This window comes from Pelodiscus sinensis, chromosome 6 (genome assembly GCF_052426305.1).
Source record: "Pelodiscus sinensis isolate ZL-2025 chromosome 6, ASM5242630v1, whole genome shotgun sequence".
Lineage (NCBI taxonomy): Eukaryota > Metazoa > Chordata > Testudines > Trionychidae > Pelodiscus > Pelodiscus sinensis.
In genome coordinates this window covers 97,555,045-97,570,069 of record NC_143057.1, presented here as the reverse complement: position 1 = coordinate 97,570,069, position 15,025 = coordinate 97,555,045, and the positions used below count along the sequence as shown (strand labels likewise).

General features: G+C 46.3%; 1 protein-coding gene across 2 annotated transcripts in view; it reads right to left on the bottom strand.

Moving 5' to 3' along the window:
- Window positions 1–15,025, bottom strand: part of IL6ST (interleukin 6 cytokine family signal transducer) — a 79,826-nt gene that overhangs the window by 52,423 nt on the left and 12,378 nt on the right. For both annotated transcript variants that reach the window (XM_006139561.5, XM_006139563.5), the window contains exons 3-6: window positions 11,089–11,400; window positions 9,758–9,890; window positions 7,019–7,179; window positions 653–804 (exon numbers count right to left, since the gene is read on the bottom strand). In XM_006139561.5, coding sequence (XP_006139623.1) covers window positions 653–804; window positions 7,019–7,179; window positions 9,758–9,890; window positions 11,089–11,400 — 758 coding nt within the window. The remainder of the gene's footprint in view (window positions 1–652; window positions 805–7,018; window positions 7,180–9,757; window positions 9,891–11,088; window positions 11,401–15,025) is intronic.

Here is a 15,025-nt window from a genome sequence, read left to right as displayed (position 1 = left end):
TTAACAATATTTACATCCCTGCTATTAACTACTTGTCTCTATGAAACAGGAGCCTGAGAAAAGCTCTAGTGGAATGTAGTAGGTTGCCAGCCTAAATTCACAAATCTTCAAAGAAAACTTAAAGTCAACAGCTTTTGCAAGTGGCCAAGGCTATACTATATACACACAAAGGTAGCCAAATAGCACTCATTAGGGCAGACAAGAACTAGCAGCATTTGTGTAGTGATTCTGATTTTTTGCAGGCTTTGAAAATATAGGCAGTGGTTCTAATACTGATAAATAGATCTAGTAGGTCATCATGCTCAGAAGTAGACTTCAGAAGCCTAACGCATGCTCTAAGAGAGCATCACTTTCAGAGCAGTAAAAGGAGAACTAAAGGAGAGAAAGGGTACCAGCAGTCACAGGTATCAATACCTAATAGGATGGAACATTCCCCCTTGCTTCAAGTCACTGAAGAGAAATAAGTAATGCCATTCGATAAAGCAGTACTTCTGGGGGTGACAATACACTAATGAAAATGTGGCTTCTAAAGTACTGAGAGAGGGGAATGAAGCAACAGATAAGCTTCTGCTGCCAACAATGGTGAATCGGGACTCCAGAGTAATATGGCAAAGTGCACAAGAAGTCACTAAAACCTTCAAAATAAAGTTACCTCCATCCAGTCTGGGCTGTCACTCATCCTGTATCGAATATTAAATTTCAACTCCATTTCAAATGTTTCAATTTGGTTGTCCCATGACAGTTTCAAGACAGTGGGTAGATCTTCTGAACTGACAATTAAGTTATGTGGAGGTAGAGGTTTCACTAGAAGAGAATGAGAAAGTATTGAATTATCCATGTGTTATACTCTTAATTCATAAATTCAAGCATGAAGTATGATATGTAATGCACCTTGCTTTTTTTTTTGGTTTATTTCTTTTTTCTATTCTCTAGACTACTCCATTGGCAGTACCAGATGCCTGGAGATTGTACTTTCTGTACTGCAGAAAAGCTGAACAATGGAGGTCTGTAATCTTCCACCTTTCAATAAATGAAAGGTCAGATTCTAATCCCTCTTACAGATGCAATAACCTGGCTGTAGTAGTACTAGCACTTCCCAAGGAACTGTATTGTAATAGTTCCTATGGTACCTGTCCAATCCCAGTGTAGACTTGGCTCCCAAAAAGGCTTTTTGGAGAAAAGAGTTGGTAGATCCAATTGGTTTCTATACTTTAGATCAGGAATTGGCTGGGTAGCAGATTTGGAGTGAGATGGGGAGAGAGAGAAAAAATTAGAAATCACCTTTTATACCAAAAACTGTGCCCACAGCTGCTCAGGACCTAGTCCATAGTAGGGATTTTAAATTTCAATTAATCAGCTAATTGTGGAGTCGATAGAATTTCCATTGACTACTCGATTAGTCGATGGGGGGGGGGGGCGCTCTCGCTATCCCACAGCGCCTCTCTCTTTGAAATGTACAGGAGCTACCCATTGCTCTTGTATATTTAAAAGGGAGAGAGGCAGAGGAGAGGGGTGCCCCTTCCTTTGAAATGCACAAGAGCCACAGGCAGCTCTTGTACATAGACTCAGACTGATAGACTTTAAGGTCAGAAGGGACCATTCTGATCATCTAGTCTGAGCCCCTGCACAATGCAGGCCACAGAATCTCACCCACCCCCTCCTAGAATAATCCTCTCACTTGTATCTCAGATATTGAAGTTTCAAATAGTTTGAAGACCCCAAGATGCAGAGAATCCTCCAGCTGTGATCTGTACCCCATGCTACAGACGAAGGCGAAAAACCTCTGCCAATCTACCCTGAAGGAAAATTCCTTCCCGACCCCAAATATGGTGATCAGCTAAACCCTGAGCATGTGGGCAAGACTCACCAGCCAGACACCCAGAAAGTTCTCTATAGTAACTCCTATCTTCCCTCCATTGACCTATTTACCACTGATAATGAATGGTCAATTAGTTACCAAGATCATGTTATCTCATCAAACCATCCCCTTCATAAATCCATCTAGTTTAATTTTGAAGCCAGATAGATCTTTTGCCCCTACTACTTCCTTTGGAAGGCCATTCCAGAACCTCACTCCTCTAATGGTTAGAAATCTTCGTCTAATCTCAAGTCTAAACTTCCTATTTTCCAGCTTATATCCATTTGTTCTTGTGCCACATTGGTATTTAGCGTAAATAATTCCTCTCCCTCCCTGGTATTTATCCCTCTAATATATTTAAAGAGAGCAATCATGTCCACCCTCAGCCTTCTTTTGGTTAAGGTAAACAAGACAAGCTCCCTGAGTCTCCTTTCATAAGACAGATTTTCCATTCCTCGGATCATCCTAGTGGCTCTTCTTTGTACCTGTTCCAGTTTGAATTCATCCTTCTTAAACATGGGAGATCAGAACTGCACACAGTATTCCAAATGGGGTCTCGCCAATGTCTTGTATAATGGCACTAACACCTCCTTATCCCTACTGAAAATACCTCGCCTAATACATCCCAAGACCATATTAGCCTTTTTCACATCCATGTCACAATGGCAGCTCATAGTCATCCTATAATCAACCAGGACTCCAAGGTCCTTCTCCTCCTCCGTTACTTCCAACTGATGTGTCTCCAGTTTATAACTAAAATTCTTGTTATTAATCCCTAAATGCATAACCTTAGACTTCTCACTATTAAATTTCATCCTATTGCTATCACTCCAATTTACAAGGTCATCCAGATCTTCCTGTATGATATCCCAATCCTTTTCTGAATTGGCAATAGCTCCCAACTTTGTGTCATCCGCAAATTTTATCAGGACACTTCCACTTTTGGTGCCAAGGTCAGCAATAAAAAGATTAAATAAAACTGGCCCCAAAACTGATCCCTGAGGAACTCTGCTAGTAACCTTCCTCCAACCTGACAGTTCACCTTTCAATATGACCTGCTGTAGTCTCCCCTTTAACCAGTTGCTTATCCACCTCTCAACTTTCATATTAATCCCTATCTTTTCCAATTTAACCAATAATTCCCCACATGGTACTGTATCAAATGCCTTACTAAAGTCGAGGCAGATTAGATCCACTGCATTTCCTTTATTTAAAAAAATCTGTTACTTTCTCAAAAAAGGAGATCAGGTTGGTTTGACATGATCTACCTTTTGTAAAACCATGTTGTAATTTGTCCTAATTGTCACTAGCCTCAATGTCTCTAACTACTTTCTCCTTCAAAATTTTTTCCAAGATCTTGCATACTACAGATGTCAAACTAACAGGCCTATAGTTACCTGGGTCGCTTTTTTTCCCTTTCTTAAAAATAGGAACTATATTAGCAATTCTCCAGTCAAATGGTACAACCCCTGAGTTTAGAGATTTATTAAAAATTTTTGCTAATGGACTTGCAAGTTCATGTGCCAGTTCCTTTAATAGTCTTGGATGAAGATTATCTGGGCCCCCCGATTTACTCCCATTAAGCTGTTCAAGTTTGGCTTTTACCTCGGATATGGCAATATCTTCCTCCATATCCTTAGTCCCATTTGTTGTTACCATTATCCCTAAGCTCTTCATTAACCTCACTAAAGACTGAAGCAAAGTATTTGTTTACATATTGGGCCATTCCTAGATTATCCTTATCCTCCACTCCATCCTTAGTAATCAGCGGTCCTACTTCTTCTTTTTTTGTTTTTTTCCTATTTATATGGCTATAAAACCTTTTACTATTACCGTATTTTCCGGCGTATAGGGCGACTGGGCGTATAAGACGACCCCCTATCTTTTTAATTAAAAGATAGGGTTTCATCTTATACCCCAGCGCCCCTCCGCCTCCTTTGCTCCCGGTGTCCCTGGTCTGCTGGAGCTGGTCCCCAGCAGACCAGAGGCACCGGGAGCAAAGCCGCCAGGAGCGCCAGGAGCGCCTGGGCTCCCCCCCCCCCGCCGGAGCCCCTCCGCGGCTTTGAAAGCCTCGGGGGAAGCCGGCGGGGGGGCATCCCAGGCGCGCATGGGCTGCCCCCCCGCCGGAGCCCCTCCGCGGCTTTGAAAGCCTCGGGGGAAGCCGGCGGCGGGGCATCCCAGGCGCGCATGGGCTGCCCCCCCTCCGGAGCCCCTCCGCGACGCGCGGAGGGGCTCCGGAGGGGGGGCAGCCCATGCGTGCCTGGGATGCCCCGCCGCCGGCTTCCCCCGAGGCTTTGAAAGCCGCGGAGGGGCTCCGGCGGGCGGGCAGCCCATGCGCGCCTGGGATGCCCCGCCGCCGGCTTCCCCCGAGGCTTTCAAAGCCGCGGAGGGGCTCCGGCGGGGGGGCAGCCCATGCGTGCCTGGGATGCCCCCCCGCCGGCTTCCCCCGAGGCTTTGAAAGCCGCGGAGGGGCTCCGGCGGGCGGGCAGCCCATGCGCGCCTGGGATGCCCCGCCGCCGGCTTCCCCCGAGGCTTTCAAAGCCGCGGAGGGGCTCCGGCGGGGGGGCAGCCCATGCGTGCCTGGGATGCCCCGCCGCCGGCTTCCCCCGAGGCTTTGAAAGCCGCGGAGGGGCTCCGGCGGGCGGGCAGCCCATGCGCGCCTGGGATGCCCCGCCACCGGCTTCCCCCGAGGCTTTCAAAGCCGCGGAGGGGCTCCGGCGGGGGGGCAGCCCATGCGCGCCTGGGATGCCCCGCCGCCGGCTTCCCCCGAGGCTTTGAAAGCCGCGGAGGGGCTCCGGCGGGCGGGCAGCCCATGCGCGCCTGGGATGCCCCGCCGCCGGCTTCCCCCGAGGCTTTCAAAGCCGCGGAGGGGCTCCGGCGGGGGGGCAGCCCATGCGCGCCTGGGATGCCCCGCCGCCGGCTTCCCCCGAGGCTTTCAAAGCCGCGGAGGGGCTCCGGCGGGCGGGCAGCCCATGCGCCCCTGGGATGCCCCGCCGCCGGCTTCCCCCGAGGCTTTCAAAGCCGCGGAGGGGCTCCGGCGGCGGGGCATCCGGCGTACAAGACGACCCCCGATTTTTGGGGGATGTTTTTTAACTTCAGAGGTCGTCTTGTACGCCGGAATATACGGTAGTTTTAATTCCCTTTGCAAGGTCCAACTGTGCCTGACTTTCAGCCTCTCTCACTTTGTCCCTACATGCTCTAACCTCAATAAGGTAGCTTTCTTTACTGATCCCTCCCATCTTACACTCCTTATATGCTTTCTGCTTTTTCTTAATCACCTCTCTGAGATGCTTGCTCATGCAGCTTGGTCTAACACACCTGCCTATACATTTTTTCCCTTTTCCTGGGATACAGGCTTCTGACAGCTTCTGCAACTTTAACTTAAAATAATCCCAGGCCTCCTCCACCTCAAGATCCATAATTTCTTTAGTCCAATCAACTTCCCTAACTAATTTCCTTAATTTATTAAAGTTAGCCCGTTTGAAATCAAAAACCCTAGTCTCAGATTTATTTTTGTTTATCCCTCCATTTAATTTGAACTGAATTAGCTCATGATCATTCGAGCCAAGGTTGTCCCCTACAACCATTTCATCTATGAGGTCCTCGCTACTCACCAAAACCAAATCTAAAATAGCATCCCCCCTTGTTGGTTCAGCAACTACTTGATGAAGGAATTCATCAGCTATCACATCTAGGAAAATCTGAGCCCTATTATTATTACTAGCACTTGTTCTCCAGTCTATATCTGGAAAGTTGAAATCTCCCATGATTATGCAGTTTCCATGAGTATTTACTTCATTAAAAACATTAAAGAGGTCTCTATCCATATCCAAATTGGATCCTGGTGGTCTATAACACACCCCAAGCACTATCCCAGGGGAGGATCTGATAGTTTTCTTCCCCAATGTGATTTTTGCCCAAACAGACTCTGTCTTTTACATTCCATCACTTTTTATTTCTTTACAATCTACCTCATCTTTGATATACAATGCAACTCCACCACCTTTACCCTTATTTCTGTCTTTCCTAAACAGCACATACCCTTCAATACCTGTACTCCAGTCATGCCTAGTATTCCACCATGTTTCTGTTATTCCTATAATATCTGGTTTCACTTCCTGGACCAATAACTCTAGTTCCCCCTTTTTGTTACCTAGGCTCCTCACATTGGTGTACAAACATCTTAATTTTTGCTGTTTGGCCTCACTCACATTTTTTACCCAATTTGGCATGGACATTGTTCCTCCAATATGACGTATCAGACTAGTATCCACCCTACCCTTCCTCATGTACATTCGCCTACCCCCAGCTATATCCTTTCTTACTTCGTTTTCCTCCCTCTCAGTGTTAAAATCCAGCGTAGAGATATCCACCTGGACATCTCCCAACTGTCTCCCCCAAATTCCTAGTTTAAAGCTCTCTTAATCAGTTGAGCCAGCCTCCATCCTAGAAATCTATTTCCCTCCCTACTTAGGTGAAGTCCATCCCGAGAGAACAGTCCTCTGTCCATAAATGCCTCCCAGTGACCATACATCCCAAAGCCCTCCATATATAGCACCACTGCCTAAGCCATCTATTGATCATCATAATCCTGTCACATCTTAGTTGCCCTTCTCTAGGAACAGGCAGAATCCCACTAAAGATCACCTGAGCCTCAATTTCATTAAGCGTCCTCCCAAGCCTAGCACAGTCTCCCTTAATTCGTTCCAGCGAGAATCTAGCCAAAAGGGAGAGGAGGAGCAGTGGAACCAGTGCAAGCGGGACTGTTTCAATCCCTGCTTGCGCAGTTTCCCTGCTGCCCCCTGCCATGAAAATGGTGCTGGAGAAGCCAGCTTTTAAGCCAGCTCCCCTCAGCACTGGCTCATGCTCCCCTCTTTGCTGCCTCTCTCTGATAGAGGAAGCAAGAGGGGTGGGGAGAAGCGAGTAGTTGAGTTCCTATTCAACTACCCGAAAAGCATTTGCTTATCGGGTAGTCGACTAGTTGCTTACATCCATAGTATACCACTTTTCTGAGTATGGATTTCTACTGCTGCCAATTGCTTCACATATTTTACAATATAAAAACAGTATCCACACTCTAGTTCACCAACATTCAGAGAAGTGAAGAGTTCTACTGCAATTCTTCAGTATTTGAGGATCTTAAATGAAGCATATAATTACCAATGTCCACAGGATCAAAATCAATAGGCTCAGATTCAGCCTTCCCAAGAGCATTCTTAGCTTCCACCCAGACTTCCAGGTTGACAAAAAATTGAACATTGGAAGTGTTACAAGAGTTATTTACACCTTGTGGCATGCAGTCAGGCAAGGTTTCTTGTGGCCTAAATGGAGAGGTTAAAAAAAAAAAAAAAAAAAAAAAAAAAAAGGTTAAAATAAATCTGTAGTTCGCATTTATACACAGTATTTTCTATCCAAAGATCTCAAAGTGCTTTAAAAAGGGACAAATCTAGTCATAAAATAAATCTGCAGCAAAGCCAGGACCAGAATCCAAATCCAAGTCTTATGACTTAACAAGAAGCCTAACCAATCTTAGTTATGAAACAAAAATCATAACTTTTTTGTAATTTGACAAGGTGGGTAAGGCAATATCTTGCATTGGACCAATCTGATGGTAAAAGCCAACTTTTGAGCTACAGAGAGTTGTTCTTCCAGTGAAATGATAGGTATTAGCTGAAAGGAACTCCACTTAAAGATACTATACTAGAATAAATGTAATCAAGTATGCTAGCCATTCAGACATATGATTAAAGTAATCTTTATTTTATAATGGAGATTGCCTATCTCCTAGAGCTGGAAGGAACCTTGCAAGGTCATGGAGTCCAGTCCCCTGCCTTCACAGCAGGACCAAGTACCATCCCTGATGAATTTTTTACCCCAAATCCCTAAATGGCCTCCGCAAGGATTGAACTCACAACCCAGGGTTTAGCAGGCCAATGGTCAAACCACTGAGCTATCGCTTGTGACTTATAGACTTGTTTCTCCTGCTGTAGTTAGCAGAATTAATATCAACAATGTGTCACCATTTTTGTTCACAATCAGGCTTCAGACTTGGACATGATATGAAGACAATATTAGCAGCAGACAAGAATGATCTATGGCTATGGTCACCAACCTGTCGATCGTGATTGACTGGTTGATCCCAGGGGCCTGATCAGTTCTTTCAGGGCCCACCCCTTGCTACCATCCACCCCCAAGAAGAACACTGCATTGACGCTACCTACAGCGACAATGGAGGTAGCGCGGGCTTCCTGCAGGGTCGAGGCGAGGGGAGGAAGGGCAGAGGGAGAGGGAGTTCTGTAGCTGTGCGCCAGGTCCCGGAAGTGAATGGGCTGCTCTTCTCCCCTCCCCAAACAGCCAGCATGGTATCTAAAAAGCCGGTCAGTTTTGTGCTGGGGACTTTCTTCCCCTGCCTCCTTCCTGCGTGCAGGGGAAGGGATCGGGGAGGGAGTGGGAGTTCAGGACTGCGCCAGCTCCAAATGCTGTGGGGCGCGGAGGAGCAAGGTGCATGCTGCCCCACTTTCTGGGCCTTGGCGCACAGCTGCAGGTTCCCCAGGTACTGGTCCCTGTCCCCTCCCCCCACAAGTACCCTGTCCCCTGCCCCAGCACCCACCGGCATCCTGTCCCCTGTCCTGGCACCCGTTGGCACCCTGGCACCTGCTCTGGCACCCACCGGCACCCTGTCCCCTACCCCTGCACCCACCAGAACCCTGTCCCCTGCGCTGGCACCCATCATTACACTGCTGCAGCACCCTATACCCTACCCCAGCACCCTGTCCCCTGCCCCCACCAGCACAGCTGGGACCACAATAGTGAGGCTTGAGGGGTTTTGGAAGGGTTGTGTTTTTGAATCTCACTTGTGTGGACCCAACTGACTTTTCTGTGGGTCAGTGACCCCGACTCAAAACATGTTCCCCATCCCTCTCATAAAGAAAGACAATGCTGAAACCTTTGGTGTTCGACATGATGTTTTATTTAAAAATGAAGCCTGGCCAACAAGCCCACAATTGGGGCCATGCCCTCATCTGGCCACAGCATCATAACACTCCTGCACCCCTCACCCCAATCCCAAATTTGAGCCTATCATACACTAGAACCCCCTGTTCTGAGCCTCTCACATCCCCAAACTCCTGTACCCCCACATCCTCAGTCTTCTGCCACAACACTCTTACACCATTCACGCACTGCAAATCTGTGTCCTGAGCCCATCATTCTCCCAACCTCCCTGTCCTGAGCCCCTCACACACACCAATCCAAACTCCTGCACCCTCACATCCACAAGCCTGTGTCTTGCTCAGCACCCCAACCCCCCACCTGCCCCATCACTCCCCAGCCTGGAGCCTCCTCCCTGAGCCAGCATCCCCTGCTCTACCTCCCCCTGGGAGAATAGAAGCAAGCTGAACAGTTCATAGTTTTCCCACAATAACCAGAATCAAGGTTTTAAAAAAGCCACCAACCAAAAAAGCTTTCTTTAACGGTAAAGAACATAACCCACTGGACTATCACTATTCAGATTTATTTACCTGTTCAGCAACAGTTTCTGTGGCAAGCATCTCTGTAATACCCATAACTGGTACAGAATCTGATTCAAACTGCACAATAGCTTAATACCAATGAGAGCTGTATAGGACTCTCTTCCCTGCATTTTCTCTGTCTTGGGAAAAATCATTTGCTTAAGTTTAAAATCTTAAACTGTGGGACAAACTTGAGTTGTCAAGTATTTTACCCTGACACACAGGCTATAGCAACCTGAGAAGTCTAGTGTATAGTCTATATCTATAGCTACTTAATTTTAACAACCTTAAAATATTGGAAAACATTATTTAACCTACATGCAAAAATCTTAAAAAGTGAGTAAGATGTGATATACCTGCCTTTGATAAACTTAAACAAGATACTTACCATTGAGATTTTAAACGGAAGTCAGTGGCTAGGAATGTATCCCTTCCAGGATTCCAGGTACAAGTCATAATGAACTTACTTTTTGACATCTGATTTACTATGCAACTCAAATTTTCAGGCTTCTCTGGGGGCACTGCATGAAAAAAGTTACTATTTATAATTTATGTGTATACAGTAAAACTCCAATAGTCTGACATCCAATTGTATGGTACTCCCAATAGCTCAGCATCAAAATGGCAAAAGCCTAGCAAGTGAGCTTCGGCAAAAAACAAGTTACAAGGCAGCAGCGGCAGCAGCTGAACCGAGCGAAAAGGGTAAAAAAAGGATTAAAAAAACTAAAACATTACAGTATACTGTATACAGTATATACAATAAAAAGGGTTAAAACACTTTATATAAAGTATATACATATATAACCACCTTATAGTGCCTCCTGATAATCCGGCACATCCGATAATCTGGCACCATTTAGGTCCCAAAGATTCCAGATTATTGGAAGTCTACTGTACATACATCTGATCTCAATAAAAGCAACAAGTATACAAGTAGTTTAGTGAAAATGAGAAAATTTATTTACTATTGCTTAAAACTCAGCTTCCCACAAGCACTGGATCCACCTGCCTCCCTCCACTCCTATGCTGCTGCCTCTGGCAGAGGCAGCAGTGCAGAGAGTGAGGGGGGCAGGAGGGAGCTGATATGCACAGGGAGCTGGCTTTCAAGAGGCAGCAGGGGAAGGCAGGCAGGAGCCGGTAGTGGGCGAAGCAGCTTAAAAGCCAGTTCCCCCCCAGCACCGGCTGCGAGGTGCCACCTACCCCCTCCTGTGCTGCTGCAGTGCAGGAGGTGGAGAGTGGACAGGGGAGGCTGCCTCAAAGCAGTCTCTGTCTGCCTCAAGCACCTTGTGGACAGGGGCTGCTGCTGCCTCTGTATCAGAGGGAACAGTGTGGCAGCAGGCGGAGCTGGTCTGCAAGGGGAGCCAGTTTATAAACTGGCTCCCCTTGCAGACCAGCTCATGCCTGCCACCCCACTTTGTTGCCTCTGATACAGGGCAAGAGGGAGCTCCCCCAGAGTGGGGCTGGGAGCGCACTGGCTGCCAGCCCTGCTGCCAGGGACTATCAAATAGTCTTGTAACTGCTTCAGTTACATGACCATTCAAATATATGCTAGCTTTCCTTGTTAAGAGGATATGCCAAAATATCCTTGGAAAACATTTCTGTCAGGTAGAGAAGAAAATGGAAAATTGCCAACATTATACAATATCGCTATGTACATAAACATTTAATAAGAAATGTATAACATCCAAAGAAAAGCAAGAGGAATAAAAAACTACTTACAGCCCACTGTAACTGCTATTCCATAGATATTCTGCTCAATCTGTCCATCTGCTAAAATGTTGCATGTCAGAGGAGTAGCTAAAATAGACGTGTCATTAAATGTGACACTGGAAACAGTTCTGTTTATTACATGGTATTGTTCTTTAGGCACTACAGAACTTTTGATTCTCCAAATAATCTGATTGGCATGTATATTGCCCAAGTCAAGGCAACTCTCATTGAGAATGCATAATGCTGTAAAACTGGAGCCACGCGTCAACACTGGAGACTCTGGGATGATGTAACCACATGACTGTACAAGTCCACCTGAAACTAAAAGGGATAAAATCAAATTGGAATTAGGGATGTTAGATACTGTTTAAATAATTGTGTAACTGCACCAAATCTTATTGGTTACATGATTATTCGCTAGTCCCTGAGTGTGGGTCCTGCAGCAAGTGCACTCCTGGCCTCACTCCTAGATAGTCCCCTGTTACCCTGTGCTGCTGCCTCTATCAGAGGCAGAGCGTAGGGAGGCAGATGGGAGCCGGTCTGCAAGAGGAGCTGGTTTAAAAACTCCCTGTGGACAGTGGCTGCTCTACCACCCCATGCAGCAGCCCCTATGTGCAGTGGGTGTGAGCTCCCCACAGACAGAGGTTGCACCAGCATTTTGTCTATCTCCCCCACCCCCTGTGCTGCTGCCTCTGATATAGAGGCAGCAGTGTGTGTGTGTGTGTGGAGGGGAGGCGGCTCCACGAAGCCAATGCTTGTGGGGAGCTGGCTTTTAAGGTGGCTCCCTGAGCACCGGCTCCTGCCTCCCCCCTCCACCTCTGAGAGACAGCAAGGGGGTGGGCAGGTGGCTCTGCATGAGCCAATACGCACAGGGAGCTGGTTTGAAAGCCAGCTTCCTGCGTTTACCGGCTCTTGCCTGCCCCCCTCACCCTTTGTGCTGCTGCCTCTCTATCAGAGGCATCAGCATGGGGGAGGGCAGCTCCATGGGATCCGGTTCTTGTACAGAGCCAGCAGGGGGTAGGGAGGGAGTGCATATAGTCATTAGGATTAACCAATAAATCCAGGCTTATCAGTCAATCATTTACAAGTCTCTTTGCTAACATCCCTATTTGGAATATCACATTTCCATATGAAAACTTTATATTACTATTGCTACAAAGAATTTATAACACTGCTGCTACTGAAAGATTACAAAAAATATCTTGCAGTCTATTTTGTACATCTGGCAGTATATATGTATAGAGTTTCACTTGACCTGCACAATACAGTGTATTTCTTGTCTAATGCAGTGGCACAAGAAAATTACTCATGCACTGATTTAGGGGAAGTTCATGAGCATACTTTTCCTCAGGTACTGTAAGAGAATTTTACCAGTGGCAATAGGAGAACTGGAACTGAAATGATAGAGACAGAAAATGAGGTTAAAGGTGGGAAGCTTAAGTATCTTTTTCTCCTACACTCATCCTCTCCCCATTGCTGGAAAGTCCTTTATAAATAATAAAAAAAAAAATACACAATATAAAAATTCTCTATATATCAACAGCAATTACCAAAAACCCCCCAATATTTTTAGGAAATGTAGTAGTTATTGTTCTTTTTAAAAAAATGTCTATAATATTGAAATGTATATTAATCAAATAATGAATCCTCATAAAATCCATATATGTTACCATAACCTGTTACCTATTAATTTCATTTGGTGGCCACTCATATTATGGGAACAAGGAAATACTTTTTCCTTACTCACTTTTTCCACATCAGTCATGATTTTATAGACCTCTATCATATCCCCCCTTAGTCTCCTCTTTTCTAAGAACTATCAGGTATTCCAAAACCAACAAGCTATCCAATGGCATTCCACTAATCAACTAACTATTAAAACTACACAATATGTACTATTTACATATGTACTATTTGCAAATGTACTATTTACTACTTGGCTGTGTCTACACTGGCATGAATTTCTGGAATGAATACTATTCCGTTTTCAGTTTTTCCAGAAAAGGAGCATCCACATTGGCAGGTTGCTTTTCCGGAAAAGCCCTTTTTCCGGAAAAGCGTCTGTGGCCAATGTAGACGCGCTTTTCCGGAAAAGAGCCCCGATCGCCATTTTCGCGATCAGGGCTTTTTTCTGGAAAAGACTACTGGGCTGTCTACACTGGCCCTTTTCCGGAACAGTGTTCCGGAATAAGGACTTATGCCCGAGCGGGAGCAGAATAGTTTTTCCGGAATAGCGGCTGATTTTGTACAGTAGAGCGTCGTTGCTTTTCCGGAAATTCAAGGGCCAGTGTAGACAGCTTGCAGCTTATTCCGGAAAAGCAGCTGATTTTCCAGAATAAGAGGCCCAGTGTAGACACAGCCCTTATGTACTATGTTAACATATAGTTCTATTTACAAATCTGAAAACTTGCATATTTAAGAAAAGGGAGCTCCAACAACTGTCATGGGATGGAGGAAAGAATTCAGGAAGCCTGCAGGTGACTATGCCCTTAATGCTTGTGCACAGTGTGTAAGGAACCAGAAAATATTCGTGCCACCCTGACAAGTACTGCTAAAGGGAAAAACTGATAACCATACCCTGGAGTGCATGCACTCACAGTGGAATTGCCATGTGCAATCATTCAGTGTGGCATTTTTCTATTGACCCACGTTAACTCCTTTCTTTTGAAGCAAACTCTCCTTGACTCTCACAATTGTGAATCTAAAATACCTCAAATGTCTACTGCTGAGATAGAAAGATACTAACAGGCTGGGTACTGAAATGCAGAAACAATGTAAAGAATTACCAGAACAAGCACAGCTGTTTGGTTATTCAGTATGCAAATTAAGCATAAACTAGGTCATTAGTCTAGAGAATTACACATTTGAAGTTGCTGCTTAGCCCTCTGTGTCCATGAAAAACATCAGATAAATGATCCTGACTGCAAGGTAGGAGACAGGAGAATAGAGACAGAGTGAAAACAGGAGGGCAAAGGAAAGAAAGAACAGGCGAAAGAACAAGCAGGCGTGGAAATAAAGTTATAGTACAAGACAAAAAATAAAAGAATCCAATCAACAACAGCATCTGTTTTCCACTAGAAGACGTTTGGTCAAAAAAAAGCGCACGCGCACACACACACACAAAGGGTATGTCTACACTACAAAGTTAATTCGAACTAACAGACTTTAGTTCCAATCAACTTTAATAGGCGTTACACATACAAACCACTAGTTCGAACTTAATTCGAACTAGCGGAGTGCTTAATTAGAACTAGGTAGACCTCATTCTATGAGGACTAATGCCTAGTTCAAATTAAGGGCTGTGTAGCCACTTAATTCGAACTAGTGGGAGGCTAGCCCTCCCCAGATTTCCCTGGTGGCCACTCTGGGCACCACCAGGGAAACTCTTCTGCCCCCGTCCCGGCCCCGGAGACCTTAAAGGGGCACGGGCTGGCTACGGTGCCCGTGCCAGGTGCAAGCCTGCCAGCATCCAGCCAACAGACCCTGCACCTGGCATGGCACGAGCCACCCACCCGCTGCCACCCAGCCCTCCGCCTCTTCCCCGGACCAGGCTGGCGGCTCACAGGAGCCTGCCCGGGGCCGCAAGAGGCAGGCGCCCTCTGGTCTAGTGCGGAGATCGTGGACCTCATCCACGACGTCCGTAGTAGGCACAGGAAAGTGGCCGTCTAGGGCAGGATAGCTGCCAGCCTGGCCACCCAGGAGCATGTTTGCATGAAAATCAGGGTGGTTTAGTGAGACCCCCAACCCTGAGCTTAGAATATAAGAACATAAGAATGGCCGTTCTGGGTCAGACCAAAGGCCCATCTAGACCAGTAGCCTGTCTGCCGACAGCGGCCCACACTAGGTACCCTGGAGGGGATGGACCGAAGACAATGACCAAGCCATTTGTCTTGTGCCATCCATTTCCAGCCTTCCACAAAGAGAGGCCAGGGACACCATTTCTACC